The sequence below is a fragment of the Ostrea edulis genome, chromosome 4, assembly GCF_947568905.1.
Source record: "Ostrea edulis chromosome 4, xbOstEdul1.1, whole genome shotgun sequence".
NCBI lineage: Eukaryota > Metazoa > Mollusca > Bivalvia > Ostreida > Ostreidae > Ostrea > Ostrea edulis.
In genome coordinates, this window is record NC_079167.1 from 37,997,017 (window position 1) to 38,019,430 (window position 22,414).

At 33.8% G+C, this 22,414-nt stretch overlaps 1 protein-coding gene across 2 annotated transcripts; it reads left to right on the forward strand.

Annotated features, from left to right (window-relative positions):
* The first annotated feature begins 1,083 nt into the window (after window positions 1-1,083).
* On the forward strand, window positions 1,084-18,765 carry LOC125670969 (phospholipid phosphatase 1-like). Of its 2 annotated transcripts, XM_048906431.2 has the most exons (7): window positions 1,084-1,272; window positions 3,995-4,146; window positions 8,236-8,519; window positions 10,044-10,101; window positions 11,129-11,305; window positions 15,552-15,659; window positions 18,667-18,765. In XM_048906431.2, exons 1-7 carry the CDS (start codon window positions 1,218-1,220, stop codon window positions 18,712-18,714), a joined length of 882 nt encoding a protein of 293 aa, XP_048762388.1. In that variant the 5' UTR covers window positions 1,084-1,217; the 3' UTR covers window positions 18,715-18,765. The 2 variants fall into 2 exon arrangements, with proteins under 2 accessions (XP_048762388.1, XP_048762387.1); XM_048906430.2 differs by having other exon boundaries at window positions 1,088-1,272; window positions 15,552-18,765.
* Window positions 18,766-22,414: the final 3,649 nt, after the last annotated feature.

Here is a 22,414-nt window from a genome sequence, read left to right on the forward strand (position 1 = left end):
CTAGGCTTTCTGAAATTATATGCATAGGCAGCTGGTTCTTCACTAAAAATGGGAAAAGAAAATATTTATATCTTGTGATTAGTCATTCAAAAATTACTTTGTTCAACACCATTTTGATTCTACGCACAAATACTGAGGTTGATATTAAAAAGATGCTGGAGTTCCTTAATGACAATATCTACGTAGTCCTTGGTGATCAGGTCTTCTGACAGTTTGTTGCAATTCCCATGGGCACGAATTGTGCTCCTTTATTAGCTGACCTGTTTTTATATTCTTTTGAGGCAGAATTTATTTAAAAACTTCTACATGAGAAAAAAAAATTCTTACTATGACCTTCAACTCGACATTCAGATATAGCCACAACGTTTTACATATTAACAATGCTCATTTTCATGTGCCGATTCGATATATCCCTGTGAACTCGAATTAAAAGACACCACAGAGTCCACCACATCTGCTTCGTATTGATTTTGACTACGGATTACTCTGTTTACCTAATCAAGATATAAGGCTCGCGGCGGGTATGACCGGTCAACAGGGGATGCTTACTCCTCCTATGCACATGATCTCACCTCTGGTATGTCCAGGGGTCCGTGTTTGCTTAACTCTCTAATCTGTATTCCTTATGTACGAGTTATGAGATTGATCACTGTTTATTATCTTCACCTTTCATCCTAAGCTATTTGATACACGAGTATTGCAATATTGCAACATTTTGAATGTTACAACGAATATTTTGATCAAATCATCGGAGAGAGAGAGAGAGAGAGAGAGAGAGAGAGAGAGAGAGAGAGAGAGAAGCTATTTAAAAGATATATTTCAAATAATCGAATTGATACTTAAAACATGTTAAAGAGTAAAGACTAAATGAGACGACCCTACTCGGCATTTACAAAAACGTACTAGATTTACCCCGTTTTGATATGTGAAAACTCTGGTTTGGGACGTTTGTAAAAAGAATTTCAAGAAAATGATTTTTTTTTAACAAATTGCAAACAGTAATAAAAAAAAGTTTGATGTCTTTACATATAATATTTAAAGAAAAATACTGAAAAACATGACAAATCGGAACTTTCGGCCTTTGGTCGTACAACATTTACCGCTAGCCAAAGAAGACTGCATGCGACGTCGAACGTAGGCCTAATACTGTATATTTTACCCTGTAGATATCTCTGCTATGATCATAGAATGCGGTGTTCTTCAATAATAGTTGCATTATGAAACGGAAGACAGTCTACAGGGTGGCCGTGGATGTAGCCTGCTTGGCTTCAGGTTCGTATAGGCTATATTGTATATTTAACTAGGAGTGTTGATTCATAAAAAGTCGAACAGAACTTTATGTCTTGAGTGACAAGTATCTCTGTTTCAGCATTTGATCTAATATTTTTGCACGATACATTTTATAAAATGTTGAATTTAACATATCTTATGGACAAAACATTGAAAGGATTGGGCACAAGTTACAAAACTTATAAAATTTATATCTTTGATCAGGAGTAATCAGTATAGTCAAATTCAGTCTACAACAAATTAAAATGAATTTAAACTTAAAGAAATATAAATTTTGTTTACAAAGCATAGAAGTGTATAAATGAGCATCTTATTTTTTATTTACATATACAACATGTACAAAAAGGTTCATAATAATAACTTTGGTTTAATTTATTTTTTGGGGAGGGGGGGGGGACAAAAATTCATATAGAAAAGATTGAATAACTTTGAAAAGTTATAGATTTTGTATATATCGGATGGGGGGGGGGGGGGGGGGGATCATTTCCCCATAGGGATAAATGCACATCTATAATTTATATATTGAGTAATGGTACAATGTAGTTTGTTCATTAAACAGTGTCTGCTGTTGTACAAATCTTTTACATACAAAAAACAAAATAAAATGTTGGTGTAAATACAGGAATAAATGCACATCTATAATTTATATATTGAGTAATGGTACAATGTAGTTTGTTCATTAAACAGTGTCTGCTGTTGTACAAATCTTTTACATACAAAAAACAAAATAAAATTTTGGTGTAAAATAGACTGTCTTTGCCCTGTGAATTGGGAACCATAGTATGTAATATTATATATATGCCTATCTGGTGGTCCCAATTTCGCTTGATGAGGGTTAAAGTTAATTTAACATAAGGTTTAAGTTTTGGGTTAAGATTAGAGTTGGAGTTCAGGTTAGGCATGCAGCATATGTGTTGGTGCCATATTTATGGAACCTGCAAATTAGAGGTGTGACATACATGTAGAAAGTGTAAACTGGAAACAAATCAGATAAATATGATGTCTTTGAAATAACTAACAAAACAACTAATATCGTTTGAGATTATATCTTTCATTATGTTTAAAACTGCATTCGTAGTGCTCATGCAATATGAAATGGATCAAGTTAAATCTAGCAAAGAAAAAAAATTATTAGAAAAGCTGTATATGTAATACTGTATGACTGCATGAACAAACTACTTCATATTTATATCAGAATTGGTTTGTAGTAAACTTAGTAGGAATTTGTGTTGTGAAATAGTACAGAATAAACTTCCTCCCACTTGACACAAATTAGGATAGTATATTTCCTTGTTTAACATTGACCTCGTAATCTTTGATTGATGGGCACTCCCTGCAGGCAGAGAGTATGTATGTTTACAGAGCCAAGCTGTTAGTAAGAAATAGATACACACTCAATGTGAAAAATAAATTATGAACATGTTAGCTGCAATGTAAGCCATATCATTGTGGCTAGATTTGATTGCATAAAGTGTTTTCTAATTAAATTAAAGCAACACACAAAAGTTTACTTATTGGATTAAAACAGTCTAATTATCAATAACAAAATGATAGACTTTTGTCTAGTAAATGTAAAAGTATGGTCTAATTTTAATTAGGTTGTAATTAAAATTATTTCAAACTTTGAAGGAATTTATGAAGTTGAGCCTGCAAATATTTAAATCATTTCTTTGTAGTACATAAAATAAAGTTTATTTTGATTTATCTTTTAAATTTGAATTAGTTATATATATATATATATATATATATATATATATATATTTATTGTTAATTTATGTATGTTCATGATATGTTCAATTATGTAGCATAAATTAATTCATGATTCTGCATACATGTTTCATTTGTGTTGTTTTGTTTTAATGTCTGCATGCATGTACATATGTTGTGAATAATAGTTTTTATGGAGTATAAGCCTTTGCTCTGTGTATGTACTAACTTTTTATACCAATGCTTCTAGTAGATTTCAATTTCTGATGAATGCTGTTGTATTATGAAGTAAAATATTAAAGTCGATAGATCTTTATAATATATTTTTGTAAAATAGAAGATGAATAGAGCATTTAATATTGTGTAATTTCATATCATCAGGGTTTGACACTAACACTAGTCCAGTCACCTGAGGCTAGTAAATTTTGCCTCCGACGATCAGAATATCACTTACGATTAGTCCGCTACTGAACACCGGACGAACGAACAGAGACTAAAATGAATATAATAGAAGGTCATTTTGCAACAGGAATGCTTGATTTGCTTCTAGACTTTTAAAAAAAATTTCATGGTAGACCCCCCCCCCCCCCCCCGTCACCACATATGGGGGGAAACCACATCCTCGCACTGCCCTCACCACCTTGTAGCTTTGTGACTCAGCTGACAGCCAGACTAGCTATACTGACCTAGCAGGACTTATTAATTACTGAATCTACTAGTCCTTTGGACTACTATCATGAAAAAGTTAGTGTCGAACCCTGTATCATATCTTGCAATCTGATTGAAATAAGATCTTTTGATCCGCTCCATTATTGTTATGTCGCTATGAAGCGGTAGCGGATTCAAAACAGCTGATTTTAATTAGATTGCATATCTTGTATATTGAAATGTTGTAAACACTTTTTGTTTATATAAAATCATATATATGCACCATTGTTGTAAAATAACACATTTCTGTAATATTCCTATATAACTTTTAGTATTGCTTTTGTTTCAGTGGCCTTGCCTAGTTTGATTTTGTATCTAGTGGGAAAAACCTTCCATCGAGGTTTCTACTGCGATGATGAAAGCATTAAACACCCCTACAAGTCTAACACAATTCCGACATGGGCTGCCTCCTTTGTTGGGTTAACACTTCCTGTTTTGTTTGTAAGTTTAGCAAGTAGTATATATTTTTAAAATTCAAACAATGTGCAGCTTTAGTTGTTCAACTGTTTTCTTGCTGATAAGTTAATAACTAGTAAATAGTGTTTTCCTTGTTTGGATTTTCTGTTGATTGTACATCTTAGATTGAGGTGGAATAACACATCCCAAAAAGAAGTACATTGTACCATGTACTGATGCAAAGATAAGATCCACGCTATATTCTTTGAAAAGGAATATGTTCTCTTGCCTAGTTACAAATCATTGTCATGTTAGCTCCTGAGTGGATTTAGGTGTTGATATGCTGGTAATCTATAGTTGGTATGCATTGGCTAAGTCCTGTAGACACTATACATTGTGAATAAGAGTCCCTCCATGATTTTAAATTTTTACATTCCTTCAATGGGAGACTCAGGGGTGAATAGTGTTTAGTCTGTTCATCTGTGTTCAAAATCTTTGACCTTGGAATTGGCCATAACTTTCGAATGCATGGTGATAAAGCTTTCATATTTCACAGATGAGAGAAATTTTGAAAATTCCAACATCGCAACATTTTACACCCATCTTATACACGTATAAGTTTTCAACATTTTACACCCATCTTATACACGTATAAGTTTTCAACATTTTATATATATTTTAGTTATTTCACATGTATATACATACCTACATGTACATCCCTATTACTATTACCTGTTACTAATATTACTAATTATTACTAATCATTACCTTCTATTAAAATCCAAATCCAAATAAATATTAAATATTCTGTTATTTATAAAAAAAAAATATAATATATTAAACATAAATTATTATTAAAATTATTAAATAAATCAAATCAAATAAAAATTATTATATTAAATTTTCTTTATCAATTTTATTAATCATTTATAAGTTACTTCTTTATTTGATTATGATTTATGGCATATGACCACATGTATGTGTCCGGCCATCAAAAGACAGTACCACAGTCATTAGACGTGTTGGTACACGATGGTCCTTATTTATTTATATTTATTTATTTTTAAACCATGGGACAACCCATACGGAGCATCTGTATGTTACTACAACACACTTCAACTTCACTATGTTGGTGCATTTGGGAGGTGTTGGAGGGTGAGGCTGGATCGCAATGAGATGGATAGTATTATGGCAGATAATACAGTCACCATTCGGTTAACGATATATAGTTAACCAATCCTACGAATATCAAACAAACAACATTTTACACCCATCTTATACACGTATAAGTTTTCAACATTTTACACCCATCTTATACACGTATAAGTTTTCAACATTTTACACCCATCTTATACACGTATAAGTTTTCAACATTTTACACCCATCTTATACACGTATAAGTTTTCAACATTTTACACCCATCTTATACACGTATAAGTTTTCAACATTTTACACCCATCTTATACACGTATAAGTTTTCAGTCATGACAATTATAATGTAGAACTTTGTGTTATACCTTCTCAACTGAGATAGTTTTTAAAATTAATTTAAGAACTGTGATATTTGCTGGTTATAGTTTATGTGATAGATTTCTTCCTAGTTTCAGTACTCTCTTTACGTAAAGACATCATCAGTATTGTGTGTTTTATTTATAAAAATATATTAATTACTACATGCACATCCCAGACCCTATGAAATATTATGAATATCAAAGGATACCCAAACATTTGCAGGACCTGTGATGCAGATCCTTTTGTATGTAGGCAGATGAGGAAAACAACTGAGAACATACCTTTGCATTTTCTGTTTACATTTATTTGAGCTGACTAATCAAGAAAGCAATCTGTTGAGTTACTGTTATCAGAACATCATATGGATCTCAGGTGAATGCTCACTAACAAGCAATAATGTTTGGGAAGCTTTTGAGAGCATGTAATTATTTCCCCCTTATTACTAGCAAGTTGTAGGGAATGCAGTATATTAATGTATATCTTGTTCATGTATATCTCTGTGGGGCTCTAGAATTTAAGAGAAAGTAGCGAGTTGTACTTGCAGGCAAGATGATTAAAAGATATTTTGCCTAATGATAAGTTTGGAAAAAGTGTGAACATTGATCAATGCTTAGAACAGCTTTGTAACCTTTGATTAAGGGAGGCCATAGTTAAACAAAAAAGTGTTGTTGAAGTGAGACTGAAAATCTGCATCACAAGCAGGTGCGGTGGGATGGTGGGGGTGGTGGCAGGGTCTTGACCCCTTGAGATACATATATTTGCCTGTTTTTATGCAGTTTCATATGTAAAATAGTAAGTGCTAGTCTTTGGTATAGATTGCAGGAAAAATTTCTGGATCTCCGCACATTGGCAAGAGTTCACTTCTATGTGATTTTGCTGTAAAATTGCTTGAAATTATGCAAAGACATCTATCTAATATACTTTGAATTTAATAGCTAGCTGCAATAAGGAGAAGGCTACAGTATTGCAGCTGGAGTTCTGTAGTACATGTATTACCAATTCTTCAGAAAGTAAAGTTTTAATTCTAGATTTAAAAATTGCACATAGTTGCAATGTCTTGCTTCAAAATTTAAGATGAAACATGAAATAGTGGGAGTAGTAAATAAAGTTTAATTTGTATTATTGCATGACCAAGAAACAAATTTTTCATATAAAATTTCAGGTTAATTAATTTAGAAGATTTGAAATATCTGTCTTACTTTTAAAAAAACCCCATATCAACCAAATTAATGAATTAACCACTTTTAAATTGGTACTAATTCTGAGCCTCTAGTATTTACAGTATGTCATTTGATATTTAAAAAAATTGAAATGCATGTCTAGGAGTAGAAATATTTACTGTCACAATATATATTACAGGAAAGAGAAATGGTAAATTATATAAATTTACAGTATTTTTTATTAGAAAGCTCTTCCAGCACAATTAAAATACAGTCCTTTCTAAACCTTTTCTAAAAAATTTCAACTGGATAGGATTTAGTAAACTAATATATTATACATTTGTGGCAATAAAGAAATTATTGAACAAGCACCTACAGTTATAGCATCTAGTGCAATTTTGCTAAAAAGCTGAGGAGCTAGCTTTCTTTTTAAAAGATTGATACACAACACATTATCTTTTTCTAAGGGGCGAGATCAGAAGATCGATGTCTGATAAAAATTGAAATTCAATTAGTTAAGGGGAGGGGGAGTAATATCCTCCCGTAAATTTCTGTCATCCGACATTGATTACACTTTAATGGAAAAAAGACTAGTGATTGTTAAAACCACATAAGAATATTATATTTTGATGAACATTTCATAGTTTTAAGGTACAAACTGTACACTTTCGTTTGTGAATAAACAGTAGAAAAGTTATGCAGAGTGTTATTCAAACTCAAATGTTTTTACTTGTTAATCGATTAGTTTCAACATTCATCATACATGTATTTTAGTTATAGTTTTAAGGAGGGGGAGGGTCTTGGTAAAAATTATGTGAATTTTGTTTTTTGTCAGACATTGAACTTTTGATCTCACCCCTAATACGGTACTTGTAGTAACATATAAAATCTGTAAACCAGACTTCAAAATTAGCCTCTGTCCCAAAGACCAAGTCCAGTAAAATTGGGGTTGAGCTTTTAAAGTAATTACATATGTACAAGACCATTAGGCATGTGCATTTCTGCTAAATATCACTGACATTTTGCTAAAATTATGTTGCCATATACTGAAATGGAGTAATGATAATCAATACAGATAGTGTTTCTATTTCACTTGAACTAACTTTGACTTAGTGACTATAAACCTATATGTGGTTTAATGTACCCCTGAATGCTTTCTCATTAGACTGAAAAAAAGGTAATTCTTTGTGTCTGATTTGAGCCAGTGAATTTCTGTTTGGTCTTGTAAATGGTCCAGATACAGAAGCCTGAAGTGCTCAAAATAGGATTTTGTTCAGACTGGTGAACTATATCCATTGTAATAATTCAGAATGATGAGAATGCGGAATCTGTTTACTAAGTGATTTGTACAAATTTGAAGACAACCTTATTATCATCTCATTCTAGTTTGAATTAATAATTATCTATCTAGTACTTTTTAAATAATTATACAAGGTAAAGATATGAGAATTTTTACTTGCAGATCATAGTTACAGAGGCTTCCAGGTTTTCTGTGTCGAAAAGAAATTTTCTCAGTGCTACAAAGAGAAATTTTGTGATCTCCGTGTACAGAACTCTTGGCTCTTTTCTGTATGGAGCTGGAATCACCCAGCTTCTGACTGACATTGCTAAGTACAGTATTGGGCGACTGAGGCCCCATTTCTACACTGTCTGTAAACCAAGTATCCAGAATTGTTCATGGAACACAGGTTATATAGAAGATTATGTTTGTATGGGAACTGATCTGGCCGCCATCCACGAAGCAAGGTACTGATTTACTAAAGATGATTTACTGCATGTGTGTGTAGCATGCATACATGTCTGTTAATGCCTTTTATGCCCCATAATTAGAGATTCGGAGGTATATTAGTTTTTGGTCTGTCTGTCTGTCTGTTTAGCTACAAAATGTTCACCTTGGCCATAACTTTTGAATAGTTAGTTAGTGATAAGGCTTTCATATTTCACATTAATTCATGTACATGTATCCCTTTTGATGAGACCTTTCTTTTAGACCAAAATTTTTGACCTCATAACCTTAACAGGGAGTTTGACCTACTTTTGATGAACTATAACCCAGGCCATAACTCTGGAGTGATAAGTGATAGGGCTTTCATATTCCTTGTGACCTTTTTTTGGGTACCAGAATGCTGCCATATTATATAGGCAATCGTATTTCACAAACACATCTTGTTCTAAGCATAAAAACTATTTGTGAATACTGACAATTTGTATTGTACATTCTCTAAGGTTTACAAAGGATACTGGACACTAGGTTGTACAATATTAATGTTATATCAATATATAATATTGCAGTATGACCTATGGTGATAAGATATCGTGATATGAAAATCCAATACCAGTATTTTACGATAATAACAATGTATATATATACTGATATTTAGAAAATGATAAATAAATAGTTTGACACTTCAAGCGTTTTGATTATGTCAAATAATACTAGCAGAGTGACTTCATACAAAAAGCTTATAGACATTAATTACGAGGGGACATATGCCCCACCCTGCAGGGCTCTTGTTTATCTTTTTAAGGAAGGAACAGAAAAAGCAGTGGTGTCTTCTTATCAAGTGTTACAATATGTATAGATGGTGGAGTTCTGTATTAACTTAGCAGTGTATTAGCATCAGTTTCAGTCAGGAAAGAAACAAATAGTAGAGACACAAACTAGAATAAAGTAAATTCACAAACTAGGCACTTTTAGTGGTAATTCAATATAAGTGGAGTAAGCTGTGAATAGAACATGTCAATTTTTCACTGTCTTAACCATTAATATAGCTATACATGTATCTGATTTGCCTCCCTTGATTGTTTTAGCTTAAGACATGTATCTGACTTGCTTCCCTTGATAGTTTTAGCTTAATACATGTATCTGATTTGCCTCCCTTTATTGTTTTAGCTTAATACATGTACCTGATTTACCTCCCTTTATTGTTTTTAGCCTAATACATGTATCTGATTTGCCTCCCTTGATTGTTTTAGCTTAATACATGTACCTGATTTGCCTCCCTTGATTGTTTTAGCTTAATACATGTACCTGATTTCTGATTTGCCTCCCTTGATTGTTTTAGCTTAATACATGTATCGGATTTGCCTCCCTTGATTGTTTTAGCTTAATACATGTATCGGATTTGCCTCCCTTGATTGTTTTAGCTTAATACATGTATCGGATTTGCCTCCCTTGATTGTTTTAGCTTAATACATGTACCTGATTTGCCTCCCTTGATTGTTTTAGCTTAATACATGTACCTGATTTGCCTCCCTTGATTGTTTTAGATTGTCTTTTCCATCGGGACACAGTTCTTTTACCATGTACTGTATGTTCTACATAGTTGTGAGTACTCCTTTATTCCATTAACTTTTTCTTTATACTGTATTTACATTCACCAATGTTGGTAATAAATTTATGCTGTTTCAGTGTACTTTATTTCTAGAATAAACAGATTACTTTCAAACTTCATGTTAACACCAATATATAACTACAAGTTGAATTGCAAAATATGAATATAAGGAATTAATGTGTAGGTAACGTTCAAGGAAACATTGGAAAAGGAAAATATTGGTTTTGCCAATTGTATGAAATACCCACACGCTGTCGATGTGAATATAAGGAATTAATGTGTTGGTAAAGTTTGAGGAAACATTGGAAAAGGAAAATATTGGCTTTGCCAATTGTATGAAATACCCACATGCTGTCGATGTGAATATAAGGAATTAATGTGTTGGTAAAGTTTGAGGAAACATTGGAAAAGGAAAATATTGGCTTTGCCAATTGTATGAAATACCCACAGGCTGTCGATGTTTTTTAAAATATTATATTTATAATATTGTAGTATTGCTATACAGACCGTGGATATCGGCCTGGATAGCTCAGTGATAGAGCACCTTGCTAGAGATGCAGGGGTCCCGGGTTCGATTCCCAGTCCAGCCAAAGATTTTCTCCTCTCTTCTCTATACTACAAATTGTCTTCTGGTAATGAGTAGTTTGTTTACAGGAAGACAATATTTTTATTATAAATATAATTATTTAAAAACGTCGAGATCCTGTGAAACTACCTCGTTTCCATTGTTCCATTCCCCTACAGACAACATGGACATTTCTTCCTTAAATTATCCAAACTTTGTGATTTCTATAAAGGCATCATGCAGCTGTAATGATCATAATAAAAGTTTTTAAATTGTACACGTTTCTTTAAGAAATGCATGAATATGCATATGAATAAGCGTTGTAGTTTACAATATAATCAACTGTAAACTAAGGAAATGAACCTGTCAGTGATGCATTGGTCAGTCTTACACAATATAATCAACTGTAAACTAAGGAAATGAACCTGTCAGTGATGCATTGGTCTGTCTTACAGATGTACCTACAGAACAGAATGAAGTGGAGGAAATGCTGGCTGTTAAGACCCGTGATACAGATCATATTGTTTATCATTGCTTATTACACGTCCATCTCCAGAATCTCAGACTACATGCACCACTGGAGTGATGTTTTAGGGGGGTGTGTACTTGGGATCACAGTTTCCATTCTTGTGGTCAGTGCCTTTTAAATTAAACATGTTACATTCTGTTTATTGCATATGAACTGAATGTATAGTTGCTAGTACATTTGTACTGCATTTTCATTTTCAATCTTTATATTTTATTATGAGAAGTATTCATCATGTTTATTTTGCTTCTTTTTTTAGCTCACCTGAGCTGAAGCTCAAGTGAGCTTTTCTGATCACCTGTTGCCCAACGTCTATCTGTAAACTTTTTACATTTTCGACTTCTTCTCTAGAACCACTGGGGCAATTTCAACCAAACTTGGCAAAAAGCATCTTTGGGTGAAGGGCTTTCTAGTTTGTTCAATTGAAGGGCCATGCCCCCTTCAAAGGGGAGATAATCACAAAAATGCAAAAATAGGGTGGGGTCATTTAAAAAATCTTCAGAAGAACCACTGGGCCAGAAGAGCTGAAATGTAAATGAAAGCCTCCTGACATAGTGCAGATTCAAGTTTGTTAAAGCCATGACCCCCGGGGGTTGGTTGGGGCCACAATAGGGGATCAAAATTTTACATGGGAATTTATATTTAAAATCTTTGAAAATCTTTTTCTCAAGAACCACTGGAACAGGAAAGTACAAATTAAAATGAAAGCTTCCTGACATAGTGCAGATTCAAATTTGTCAAAATCGTCCCTCCCTTCCCCAGGGGAAGCGTGAAGTCACAATAGGGGATCAAAGTTATACTTACAAGTATTTAGGGGGAAATCATTAAAAATCTTCTGATGAATCAATGGGCCAGAAAAATTTACGTGAAAGCTTCCTGACCTAGTGCAGATTAAAGTTTATACAGACCCTGAAGCCTACTACTACACAACTTGCACGGAACGATACGAAACGATTCTTGCATGAAACAGTGAACGGTTTGCACAAAATGCTGAACGATCTGCACGGAATGGTGAACGATTTGCACGAAACACTGAACGATCTGCACGGAACGGTGAACGGTTTGCACAAAACGCTGAACGATCTGCATGGAACGGTGAACAGTTTGCACGAAACGCTGAACAATCTGCACTAAACGGTTTACGGTTTGCATAAAATGTTGAACGATCTGCACGGAACGGTGAACAGTTTGCACGAAACGCTGAACGGTCTGCACGGAATGGTGAAAGATTTGCATGAAACGCTTCACACGAAATGCAGACCACTTTGTAGGGGTTTGCACGCTTCGTGAACGAATTGCATGAAACGGTAGACGTGGCCTGCACACTTTGATTTTTCGATACTATTTGGTTCATCCTGGGTTTAGTTTAAACAAGGAATAGTTTTGATATAATGGCAGTAATCTAGATATTTAAAAAAGGTTGAGAAAGAAATGATAATGATCCATTTTGAAATGATTGCTCATGTACGACACAGTAAATTTCATTTTTACTTATTAGATTAATGACTTATGAACACGTTGGAATGAAAACAAATGAATGTTGTTTTTTAATATCGGAATTAATAGAAAAATTTGTAAAAATTGTATCGTCATGGAATATTGATTAATCAACTTTTATTGATTTTTTGCTCTATTAAATTCATTGAAACTGAATATGAAATGGTCGTGTCTGTTTCGCTATTTTTGTCCATTCATTCTGAGTGTCGTTAAAATACATTATGCAGTGTGCAAAACTAACTTTAAAATCCTATAGACTTTCGGTCCATAGTCATTTCATTTCCTATAGACCACAACAAATTCCTATAGACCGAAATTTAACATGCAGTATTCATTGTTATTAAAAAATAAATAATAGACACAAATTCGATTTGGTAATTCGTTCATAGTTTGATTATATTCTTTTTCAATTTCATGCACAAGCTTTTCAATTAGAATTTCGTTTTCTTTTTCATTTTGTTCCAGCTCAGTTTCACTGTCTGATTCTTCATCTAAGTCACTTCTACTACATTTCGTTTTCTCATAATTTTCTGCGACTTTAGCCTTGCTGGAACTTGTTGTACTGACCGCCTTCCGTTTGATTCCAGGTTCCAAGGCATGCTCCTTCCACATATTTTTAATTGTTCAAAAAAGGACTTTCCAAATTTGCACGAAAATGACGTACATTGAAGTAAATATCAAATTGATTCCCCCCCCAACGTTGAAAATGAATAATCTGATTCGAATGATTTGTAATTACATTGTGGAACATTTTATTACAGCTAAGGGGTGAACAGAAACAATTATAACTAACTGGTCCTGCTTCTCATATATGTTTAATAAGTGGCGAGAAACAACTTTTTTTACTCAGAATTCCTATAGACAAGTCGGTCTATACATTTGTGGCTATTTCGATCGTTATAGACCAACTCGATTTTCTATAGACATTGTCTATCGGTCCATGGTTAATTTCGCACACTGATTATGCAATTTGTATATTCCAGGCCTCTTCCCAAAACAGATGTTAAATAAACTTATACATTTTATTATACTCCCGCAACAAGTTGTGGGGGGGGGATATACTGGAATCGGGTTGTCCGTCTGTCTGTCCGTCCGTCTGTAGATGCAATGGTTTCCGGGCTCTAAAGCATTATCCTTTCCACCTACCGTCACCATATCATATATATGGATTACCCATGGGATGAAAATGTTCCCTATCGATTTTGGGGTCAAAAGGTCAAAGGTCAAGTGCACTGGACATCGAAGTAGCAATATGGTTTCCGGGCTCTAAAGCGTTATCCTTTCCACCTAAAGTCACCATATCATACATATGGACTACCCATAGGATGAAGATGTTCCCTATTGATTTTGGGGTCAAAAGGTCAAAGGTCACGCACACTGGACATCGAAGTAGCAATATGGTTTCCATTTAAATTCTTTAACGGCTTTTTTCATCGCATGGAGATGCTGTATTCCTAGATAATCCATTTCTCCCTACAAACGAGAATACCCTAGGTTTGTCATGCCATTTGTTTTTTACACTCAGAAAAGAGGTAGTTTATACCTATTACCAACACCCTTTGGGAGATTGGGGTAAGCGGGGGGTATTCTTAGTGAGCATTGCTCACAGTACCTCTTGTTTATATGTTGCATATAGACATCGTATTGAAATATGATTGAAATAAATCAAATAATTTATATAAATGTATTGACTAGATTATAAAACAAATAATGACTAACTACAGTAATGATCAACAGATATACGAGCGGATCTAACATCCAATCATTCATTTTTGAGAGAGAGAAAATATAAACACCTTTTTTGTCATATTTCAGTTGTCCCTGCCGATTTTCACACCTTCTGTACGAATGTTAATTTCAAATACCCGGATTAGCTGACCTCTAATCTGGTAAAAGAGAAAAGCACCTTGGAATTGGAGTTTGCGTAGAGTATACAAGTTATACACTTGTTGGTCTTTGCATTATGCAGACAGTTCCGATAAACAATTTTGATAGAAATATCTGTATTTGAAAAGAGAAACTTGATCATACAAGTGTAACAAGACAAATAAATTATTCCTATATACAAAAAAAACCCAACTACTACCGAGGGCAGAGATACACATGTCTCTGCACTTGCTAGAAACTACCAAGCATGATAGAATGCTATCGGATTTTGCTCTGCATGGTAGTTTTATGATAAACTGTTTTCTTTTGATTATTTGCAGATTTTCACTGTTGAAAGCCTTTCTTAGAGACATTTTGAAATAATTTCTCAAATTCCCAACAATGTTTACCTGTCCTACATCCCATGCCGAAATGACCTGCACAGTCTGTATGTTTCTAAGGGCGTGGTTTGAACAATCTGCACGTTTCTATGGGCGTGACTTGATCATGCATGAAACGATTCTTGCACGAAACGATTTGCACTGAATGGTTTGCACTGAACGGTTTGCACGGAATGCTGAATGATTTGCATGAAACGGTGAACAGTTTGCATGGAACGCTGAATGGTCTGCACAGAAAGGTGAACAGTTTGCACAGAACAAAACGAAACACTTTGGAAGTGTAGTAGCACACTTCAGGGTCTGTTCAAATCATGGCCCCCGGGGTTAGGTTTGGACCACAATAAGGGTCAAAGTTTTACATGCAAATATATCTGGAAAATCTTTAAATAAATATAGGTCTAGGTGAGCAATGTGGCCCATGGACCTCTTGTTTTTTTTAACATTTATAAGATCTTGGAGTTTCATAGCCAGCTGTACAAAAATATAACCTCCCTTCATAATTAATCAAGTCAGTTGTTATAAACAAATACAGTAGTTGATCTCTTCTTCACGTCTGAGCAATATTATTATTTCTGTATTTTCTTTCAGATTTTTTTCGTGTCTGATGTGATGTCTGATGTAGCATGCTGTGGAGGCAGTATAAATAACCCCAACATTCCGCTTTTCACCACCCACTCAGATGAGGATCGTCTAAGTGTAAAACATTCAAATGATTCCCACATATCAACTGCAGGTGCCAGTCAAATGACTGCACCTCAACCTCAACCTTGACTTTTTTATCTTTGACCTTTTGCAGTGGTGTGGCTTTTGATAGCACAGTGCTTAACTCCCTTGTCTTTTGTGTGCTTCTGTTAACAATTTCTCCTCTATTTGTTAATAGTAATTCATTTATTGTTATATACTTGTATATCTCTAGTACACTTTTCTTTTTTCATATATCTTTGTAACAAATAGCCAATATTTGACTGAACCAGACATATCAAATTATCAATACACCGTAGATATCATATTTATACCAGGATCTCTGCACCTTTACAAAATTAGTAATGGCTGGTGAATCATATCTGTCATTGTGAATAGATGAATCTAAGAGAGAAAGGAAAAGTAATTTATATACCGAATAGCGGTTTTTTTCCGCGGGGTTATAATTTTGGCATATTTCAGCGGTTAGATAGCTTTCCACCAAAATTTCAGTCGCCAAATATGCATTCAATTGTGGCTTCAGTATTTGAAAGAGAGAAAACGCTTCCCTGTCCGCCAAAATTTATTCTGCTAAAATTATTAACATATACCTTTCAGCCAGCAAATCGCCAAATTTTAGACCCGCTGAATAAACCCGCTATACGGTATATAATCCACAATTAAGTATAGAAAAATGTACACAAGTAGTAGTATATATAAAGCTTATCAAGTGTCCTCAACTAGTTTCTTTAATTCTCTTGAGGAAGTGAAGAAACTAGTTGAGCATACTTAATTGGTTTGATATTACAAATTATACAAGGCATAGGATAAATATGCTGTATATCAGTTTATAATACAATTATTAGGTAGATATGCACAATACCAAACACTGATTTCAGAGTTTGTGTCACTGAAGCATTCGTTTAACAATTCAGATTGACTCTAGCTGCATCTCCGGAACCCACGGTTGATTACGCTTTGTTCCTCTCACCATCACCCGTGGGTCCATTCATTCCTACTCGCTCGTTCTCATGAATAAATATTTAAAAATATTGTCTAATCAAAGTACTCGTAGTAGCAGAACTCTTCTGTTTTTAAAGGTAGCATTAACATAACTTTGCTATCACAACAATTTTATACCGAAATTGGGTTGAAAGCATCTTGTTGATTGGACAAATTCGCTCAGGGTATACGATGACTGCCCAATCAAATTGCCTCATTAATTATTCATGAGATCGAGCGAGTAGAAATGAATGGACATATGGGTAATGGAGAGAGGAATGAAACGTTATCAACTCTGGGTTTCCGACAGTGCACTCGCTGGTGTAAGGGGCATGTGAAGGGCTGGATATGATATGGAAATTCCGATATGAAATTTTATATATCACTGAACTATAAGTATTGTTTTATGTATTAGCATAATGTTATTGTGAGATTTTCTCTCTCAATGTTTTACATGATTTTTATCAGGTACAGACATGCAGTACTTTTATTTATTGATATATTTGTACATATACTGTTTGCATTAGCAGGTTCATCTATTCCACTTCTTATGACTAAATTACGTTATTATGATGCTTTAATAACAATCATGTTATTTTTATTTATGAAGGCCTTGCTTGTGAGTCTTAAGTATGATCAACTAAATCAGAATATCAGTAATCATTGATTCAGAAGATGGTATAAACTCGTATATCTACATGTATATATAATCTCTTATAATGTAAAAGACAGCAAAATGGGAAAATATGAAGGATTGCACCCTTTGCCTTTGAAATTCCACCAAAAGAAGCATTTAGATTACACGTCTTTACTAAAAAGGGTAGATGGGTCCGATATAATTCTATCTATCTAAAATTTTCCGAATGAACTAAATATTATACTCGATCGATTGTGTATTGTTTAATGTCTCAAGAATTTTTCATTCATTTGGAGACGTTGCCATTGCCAGTAAAGGGCTTGAAAATTTAGCCCTATGCTCAGCGCTTATGGCTTTTGAGCAGGGAGGGATCTTTATTGTGCCTCACTTGCTGTGACATGGACCTCGGTTTTTGCGGTCTCATCCGAAGGAGGTGTTGAGGATCTATTCTAACCCGGGTTACAACGGGATTATTATACTCGAACCTCTTACTCGTTCATATAAAACATGTACATGCACTGTGATAATTTAAAACATATACATTGATAGATTTAAATTATTTAATTATAACGTATCTTAACACCAAGATAAGGACTAGTAAGGATAAACTAGACCTGATCTGCTGGTGTAAGGTTTTGTTTCACCAAAGACATTTACCAAGCACCAATATACACAATGAAACAAATTAGCTAGCTTATTTTTTTCTATATTATACAAAATAGATCTTAAATTCAATGATGTAAAAGAAAATTTAAAACTACCTCAGTATAGTTTGAAGATTTATATGATGCCAGTGTTTCCTTTCAGTTTCTGAAACTTATCATGCAATATGCACATTTTATTTTTTCTATTTTGCATTGTTTTGAGAGATCCTTGGTACCCAGGATAACTCATTGGAGTTTATTGAGGACGTGATATGTACACTCTACAACTAAACATATTGTAAAGAAGTACATCGTATTAAAAAAATGAATTACATAGTAGCATATATGCACGGTTTTTGCTTAAAATTTTCTCTATACTTGAGGCTCAAGGAGAATTCATATCTCATATTCTTGTACATTCCACCAAAATGTTTAATGATGGCCCCCATCCCTGCACCTTTTCAAAAAAAAATCTCGTCATTGACACTAGGGGGAATAACTCCTGGATAATCCAGTATATATATATATATATATATATATATGCATCTTTATAAGCAAAGCACTCTTATATGCACTGTTTGTACTAACCACACACACACTGTACATGACATTCACTGTAGGAATGTACATTAAATAACCTGCATATACATGGTACGTGCAAATTGTCATGCGTGAAATTTTTCACTATCTCAAATTATTGTATAAATTCAAGTAAACAGGTTCTTTCCTTTTTTTCTAGTTGCCAGATAATTCAGTGGAGTATACTGGTATTCCGCAGCAGCGCTAGTATTACTTAGCTCACTTGTTGATAATAAAGTCTCGGAACAAATTCACTCCAGTACGACTTCTTGTTTTTATTCAGTACATTTTTATATTGTCACTAAAAGGAGTGGATCGAGGAACTGTTTTAATTGGATTGTTGTCAGTACATTTCTAAAGCTGGGCTATGTTTGAGAAATGACTGAAGAATGGTGATCAAGCAATATTCACTACTGGGTACTCAGTTCTACAAGGCAACAGGTGATGGAATCTTGATATGAAGAGTTTAGACCTCAAAGTAAAACTGTGTGACCGACATAAAGGGTGAATTCATTCAAGTACCTATAATAGTCTGAGAAGAATATTTTTAAAGATTTAATAAATTTTCAATATTGATTATTAGCCTGCCATAGGGCCCGATTCTGGGGTTATGAATTTCACAGTTTTGATAGAGGCCTTTATGGACACCATAATCATGCATTTAGTTTTTCTGAAATATACATGGGAGTAGAGAAGATTTTCTATGATTTAATTAATACCAATCTAATTTAAATCAAATATTAGATCCGCTCACATCTAACTTCAATTAGATTGAACTAATACATGTTCAATATATGGTCATATTGGTCCTGCCTTTAGAGCTTGAACTCCTGACCTAGAGGCCCTGAGTTTCAATATCAGTAGGGGCTTCATGAACATCATAACCATCCTCCCACATGTGCGGGAGTAGAGAAGTTAAAAATTTGGTGTTCTTTTGCAGTTTTGAACCTACCCATGAGGCCCTGGGGGAACTAAGATCATGTAAATTTCACAATTTATATTCCTCTTATCTTAAGAAAGCTTCACATCAAAAATGGTAACAATACTTCTCATTACCAGCTCGTTGGAGTTATCGCGCTTTGATGACTCTTGTGCGTCATTGGTAAGAAAATGCTCAAATCTCGCGAGCAAGTGCGAGATTACTGGGACATAAACCGGTCATAGCACCCCCCCCCCCCTTTTTAAAAGTTAAAATACATGGTGTATTTTTAAATAAAATTACCATTAGTCAAACTGCATTTTTCAAATATTCTAACACTATCTTATTAAAGATGTTACATGTTTTTAAAACTCCACCACACCTATTTTAAAAATTCCAAACAACGATGTTCTCTGGACACCCAAGTCCATCAATATTTTGTAATTTTCAAATTAGCTTAGATGCAGTTTGGAAACGCATTAGGTGTGTTAATTAGTGTTATAAACGTCTTTAAAAAATGCAGTTTGGCATATACATGTATATAACTTGTTCTAAAATATGGAAATTGACGGGGTGGGGGGGGGGAGTGGGGTGTACGTGCACGATTACAAAGTCCATGTCATATGAACCTGTCCTAATTGTATGATAAAATAGAATGTCTTCATAGTCTGACAGAATAACTTTAAAAACATATTCATCACATTAATTACAAGAAAAGTTCTTGTGTTGGATGTGCATATAGGTTTTTCCCTTCACAGTTCTTCTTGCGATTGACACTTTATATCCGTCAGATTTGGCAAATTTAGTAGCTTCTCTTCCTCACATAGTTTAATAAGTTCGTCTGTTTTCTTGTAAGAATAATCAATTCCTAAATTTGACTTTAGAATTTTAATCAGTGTTGTGGTTTGCAGTCGGTTATAATATGTATTCGATACCATAATTCATATTATGTATGCCTAAGTAATGTGTTTACATTATGTTGTCCCGGTAGCAGGACTTTACGCGCCTTTAATTTGAAGAGTTCCACTAATGGAAATGATAAGTATTGGCCTTGTAGTTTTCAAGAAGTTAAAAATGTAAAAATTGTTAACAGACAATGGACAGAGACCTAAATAATTTTCACCCTGTTCTGTGAATATGTTCTCCAGACCGTAAAGGTGATATGTAAGAGCCACATTTAACGTCCCATACACTCCTTAGTTATTAAATGAGATGAAAATAAAATGTAATGGAAAACAAAAGCATCCCCCAATACATATATACATGTACAAAGTAACAAAGAAGAAATGTCGTAGTTGAACCTCTAGTTGAATGGAGTAATTGGTACCCCATGCATTTATGGAGAGAGTAAGATATATTTTTACATAATTTATTTCATTATTTGATACAATCAATCACACAGTTAAAACTCTCATACAAGTGTACAAAACTTCACAAGACCACATTACTCCTGATACCCAATCCACTATGAATTTGCTGTTAATGAATCCCAGTACTTCTGGTCCTTCAGGAGAAATTCTTTCTTCTTTTCCATTATGAGTTTTTCCTGAAACAATAACAAAAATCAAACAACATAAATTTTCAGTTCTTCACTGGACTGTAAATATAATTGTATGGTTGAATGTTCAGCGAAGTTCTGGGATAATTTATTATTACATTGGGAAAAATGAAACGTGGTATTCAGATCTTTATCTCTTAAGACTCTTTACATGATCTTTCTTAATAAACTAATAGCAAAGTACATTTCTCTAAAGAGCTCCATAAGTACATGTACTTTCTTTCTAAACGTACTGATACTTGTACTTACACCTCTTAAATCTTTTTTCTGAGCTTCAGTCTGCAAAAAGAAAATGTATTAAAAAATAAGTAGCTTATCACTGCCCTTTTACTATTTGTTGTGAATCTGAGAAAGACAAAAGTTAATTCATTTAATGATTTGTCACATGGCACTCCTGCTTACATACTATGTGTGAAAAATTTGTGCATCTGTTTTACTACTAAATTCAGGGCTTGAAATTAACATATACCCGTCAGTCTGTGACTGCTTAAAAGTGTGGCGGACTGACTGACATTTGTTTTGGTCAGTCCGATGGGACTGGTCAATTTTCTAAAACGATTTGGAAAAACATATATATGGAATCTTAAACACACATTTGGCATTCCTCTGTAGATATCAGATGAACCAGATTAGTAAATATAAATCTCACATAAGTGTTACAATACGTCTGAGGCATATTGAGTTAAATTCCATTATTTTATGTTAAATATAAACATGAGCGAAATATGTTTATTTATTTCTGAAAAACTCTAGTGGACTGGTTTAAATAATACCCTATTAGTCCGGCTGGACTGGTGACATACAGAGTTAGTTTCAAGCCCTGAAATTTCTCCTTATAATTTCAATCTACAGTACACATGGCACTAGATAAAATTTGTATTTGCACTTTGACATGTTATTAATCTCATTATTCATATAATCATGTGTATACATTTCATGATAATTTAAAATAAAATTTAAATTCAAAATTACAAGCTGCAGCATATTTGAAATTACACAAAATCACTAGATGTGCTTCAGGTGATGAATGGTGTTGCAAAACCTTTATGTTTCATCTGGTCAATTTTGAGTAAAATGTTTACAACCTAAGCATGAATCTCTTGAGAAATGCACCTCATTTCACCTCAAATGCCCAGGGGCACATGTAGATTGGTGGGGAGCAGGATGAAAGTAAATTGTTCTTCATCTGGGATTTAATAAAGTTTCTTGAAGAATATATTGTGCTATCCCATCCTCAAAAATCATCAACCAGAGGCAATTCCTATTTCTCCACATATGGAGGAATGAGAAATCAATCTCAAGTTATATTGTTACATCCGGTGAATATTTGATTTGCTACTTTCACTGTCAATTTGGCTGAAGTTACAAATAATTTTGTTAACCTAATTTCTTGGAGTTTTACTCCATTATTTCTGAGCTTTTCAACAATTT